At 53.5% G+C, this 4,315-nt stretch overlaps 1 protein-coding gene across 1 annotated transcript in view; it reads left to right on the plus strand.

The window, feature by feature from the left end:
- Window positions 1–4: 4 nt before the first annotated feature.
- The window catches only part of ALKBH5 (AlkB family member 5, RNA demethylase), a gene marked incomplete at its 5' end in the record, with an annotated part of 12,612 nt that continues 8,301 nt past the window's right edge, over window positions 5–4,315 (plus strand). Inside the window, one exon of the mRNA XM_010022402.1 lies at window positions 5–399. Within this exon, the coding sequence (XP_010020704.1) occupies window positions 5–399 (395 nt within the window). The remainder of the gene's footprint in view (window positions 400–4,315) is intronic.

Genomic DNA, 4,315 nt, shown 5'->3' on the forward strand with positions numbered 1-4,315 from the left:
GGATCGGGCCCCGCTGCGGAACAAGTATTTCTTCGGGGAGGGTTATACCTATGGGTCTCAGCTGCAGAGACGAGGCCCCGGCCAGGAGCGCCTGTATCCGAGGGGAGAGGTGGATGCTATCCCCGAGTGGGTGCACGACCTGGTGATCAGGAAGCTGGTGGAGCACCGGGTGATTCCCGAGGGCTTTGTGAACAGTGCCGTCATCAACGACTACCAGCCCGGGGGATGCATTGTCTCCCACGTGGACCCCATCCATATCTTTGAGAGGCCCATCGTCTCCGTCTCCTTCTTCAGCGACTCGGCGCTTTGCTTCGGGTGTAAATTCCAGTTTAAACCCATCAGGGTCTCGGAGCCCGTTCTCTTCCTGCCCGTCAAGAGGGGAAGCGTCACGGTGCTCAGGTAAACCCGCCCCGAGGCCTCCCGTTTAACGTGCTGGGGGCTCGGTTGTGTAACGCTGATCATGAGGCACGCGGATGCACGGCTCGGGCTTGATCTCACCCGCCTGAAAGCATGTGGGGTCTTGCTGGAAGGGGTGAAGGAAGGGTTTGGAGGGGATGGGGGTTTTAGGGATCACTGATTATAAGGAGGGTGCCCTCTCCACAAGGCTTGAGGTGAGTCCTGGTGGGAGCGAGGCCACTTTTGGAGCTGAGCTTTGCCTGTCAGTGGTTAAAATAACACATCGAGACACAAAATGGATCCTCTGCCCATGAGCGGTCAGAGCGGAGCAGCTGGTTGGGACAGGGCTCCTGGGTCTATTCTTAGCTCGGCCGGTGCCTTCCCGACCTGACCTTAAGCATGGAGAGAAGGAGGAGGTGTGAATGGCCTCATCCTCCCAGTCCCTAAACTGGGAATACTAAACCCTCCCCTACCTGATGCCAGTGGGGAGAGATGGGAGAGCAGAGCTCTGCGGGACTGTCGCTTGGAAGCACGGCGGGTCACGGGCACAAGGAGGGATTTTACTGTGCATTCATGCAAGCAGAGGAAGAGCTGTGGAGGTGAAATGACCTGCCCAAGGTCATGCAGCCAGTTGGTAGTAAAGCTGGGATTGGCACTGGGAAACTGTGCTGGGCAGGCAGGTAAAGGGACAGGGACAGGCGGGACTGTGTGGAGCTGGTACGTACGGACCCACTGGTGTCTTGGTCTTGGGGATCGCATCTCAAAGCCCAGCACTGGGGCTGCTTAGCTCAGTGAGCACCAACCTCTCGTGTCCCTGAAGGTCAGAGTGCTCCCTGCCAGGAGCAGGGATCACCCGGCCTCTGCCAGCAGTGCAGAGCTACCAGCTGTATCCTCATGTTTTAGGTCTGGGATTGGTGAAGGTCCAGGCCGGTTTTCAGGGCTCCCAAGCAGTAACACAATCCCTTCCATTGGCTTGTAAAGTGATCGCCGCAGGGTTCGGGAAGGAATTCTTCCCCCCACATCCACGCAGCCTCGCCTGGTGACTGGGGCATCAATAATAAATGCTGAGATCTCGCATCGCCTTCCTCTTGGAAAAGCTGCACAAACATTAACTAATCCATGGTGTATCCCCGGCGTTAGGTAACTTGTGTGGATTAGGGAGGGAAGCGGGAATGGCGCTGAGGACGTTTCCACCCTCGTTTTCCTGCTGGTGATGTGAACTCTTGTGCTGCCATTCCCTGGCAGGCCTGGAGTAAATAGTTGTCCTTCCTTTCAGAGCCAGAGGTCTTTTTCTAAGGACAGTGAGAGTGTTTCCTTGCTTAGAAGCACGTTGGCAGAGCTCTTAGTGCAGGGTCACTCTGGAGCCTTGCTGGCAAAGCCGCTAGGAAAACTCATGGCTTTACATCCAGAGGAGGATCAGGACTTGCAGTGGAGCAGGAGAAGTGCTTTTCTCTGCTCCACAACCAGGAAATGATGTTTTCTTATCCCGTATCCTCACATTTCCCTCTATCACCTCCGGGAAGAGGCAGCTGACTCAGGGCTCCTGGGATTGGAGAGGGTGTCTCTCAGGCCTGTGTGTTTGGGTTGTTGGCCAGGTCACTTGGGTGCTGTAATCTGTGTGTTAACTGAAGCAATGGTACAAATCAAACCAGGATAGCTTGTTTTCCTTCCAAACAGAAGGGTTGCTTTCTGACCCACCGCAGGCATTTATTCACTAGCTTAATCCCCGGTTAGATGTTCTGCTTTCCAGCAAATAATAGCCTTTAAAACAGGGATTATTTCAATTTTGGTACAGCAGTTAGCAGATACTTAGCACTCACTTAAGAGAGATTCTGCCAAAGTGATTGTTCTGTGGCGATATGATCCTGGCTGGATGCAAGTTCCTCGACTCCAGCACATCTTCTGTCTTCCCTTCTAATCCTGGTAATTCAGGGTTAGAGCAAGGAGAGGTGCAGCCCCTCGGTAGGCTCTCAGGGGTTTATATTCCAGATGCAGCCCTTGGTCGTGTTAAAGTCAACTCCCCAAACTTGGCTTTTTCTCCTCTCAGTAAACACTTCCTGAAGGCAGTTGCCCTGGAGATAGGGAAACGGCGCAGATAGAAATGGCATGCCTGTAATGTCTGTGATTCCAGTGCTGCTGGGGCAGTGGCTGCTGCCAGCAGTGCTGCCTTGCTGGGGAGCCAGGGCAGCCACATGGCTTTGGTTACCATGTGGAAGCCGTGAGGATCTAAAGAAAGCTGTTGGATCTCTCTCTGTGCCCTCACATCGCTCTCAGGCTGTCCCCAGGTCATGTCTGCCCTGTCCCTGCTCTCAGCAGCCTGTCCTCCACCTACCCAGCAGGGAGTTTGCAGAGGGGCTTTTCCCTGTATCCCTCCTTCGACTCTATGTGCTCACCATGAAGCAGGCTGCGGTGTTTGCACATGCTGAACCTGCCTCGGGCTCGCTGGAGAGCATTGAGTCCTCAAACAACGTGTTTGTGTTTAAAAGGTGGAAGTGAGAGTCTCCTGCCTGGGCTGAGCACCTTTGCCAGCAGGACAAAGGCTGAGCCACTCCACAACCTGCTAATGAGCCCTTTGCTCTTCCAAGCAAAACATTTCTTCCTCTCTTCTCACATCCCTGGTGAAGATTTGCCCTTGTAGGTTTGAATTCTAGAAGATGACCTCCTCCTTGTGGGTTTTGACTTAAGGAAGACAACCTCCTCCAGTCCCTGTTCTCTCACAGCACCAGGAAGCGGATGCTCCTTCAGGTTTGTCCTGCTGCTGGCCACACCAAGAGAAGGTGGCAGCAGCTCCTTGGTCTGTGCTGCTCCTCTGAGGCAGAGCTAAGTGGGGTTTCAATCCTGTGGACCATCAGCTTTCTGGACCTTGTTTGTGGGTTTTCTTTTTCTAACAGTAATTTGATAAGCATCGATCGATAGAGGCAGTGGGGAGGAGATGGAGGAATTTGCCTGTTCATCTGGGGAACATGTGCTTTGACAAATGCTTTGGCTGGGTAAAAGGAAGGGAGCTGTGGGGATTGCAGAGCCCTTGTATGATACACAGGCTTCCCTTCCGCAGCTGGCGAGTGCTCCAGGTTGTGTTTGTAGTAGCAGTGGCAATGTGATGTTTGTGTCTCCTGTTGTCTCGGGGCATGCCTGATGGTAGTGTAACCAGAGCTGGTTGTAGTCTGAGGGTGAACCTGCTTTCTTCACAGCCAGAGGAATCTCTCCACAACTGCCTGGATTAGATGCTTTACCCAGAAAAGTCTGATCCCTCAGCACAGGCTGTTGGTGCAGGGGAAGTTCTGTGTGTGCCAGTGGCGAAGAGGCAAATAGATTTGTTCAAGTTCTGCTTGAGATGGTTGGTGTCACATCCATGGTTTGTGGCAACAGCTTTCCTGAACCACAAGTAAAGCCCTGAGCTGCTCAGCCCTGTGATGGGCCAGTGTGTGAGGTCCCTCTGTCTCTGAGCTCCCCTGCCTGTCCTCAGCCCCTGGAAATACATCTCATTAGATGCAGAGCTTCAGGGCCTCCTTTCTGGTGGTGTTTGTGCAGAAAACCCTGCTTTCATCTCCATGTGAATCAGTTATGTTGTGGCTCAGCAGCAGCTCTTCTGGACTGAAAAAGAGACTCGGGCAGGAGCTGGGGGTGTGAGATGTGACAGGTTGGTTAGGAGCTGGGGTGTGAGTTGGGGGAGTGTGTGGATAGCACCTGCACCTCCCCATGTTCTTCTGGAAAATGCTCTAGGCTGGAGACTTGACGCTTGAGTGTTCTCATGAATAGCAGTTCAGGGGGTTCCTTCCCAAGTTGTCTCTTCCCTCATGTGTTGGGTTTATTCTCTGTGTGAGAAATCTCTGGGTAGACCCTGGGTGTCATTATGGGTGTTTTGTCCCATGTCTGCCCCTTCACCCATCATCAGGATGCATCGAGGCCGGGCAGAGGG

This window comes from Nestor notabilis, unplaced genomic scaffold (assembly GCF_000696875.1).
Source record: "Nestor notabilis isolate BGI_N333 unplaced genomic scaffold, ASM69687v1 scaffold22099, whole genome shotgun sequence".
NCBI lineage: Eukaryota > Metazoa > Chordata > Aves > Psittaciformes > Psittacidae > Nestor > Nestor notabilis.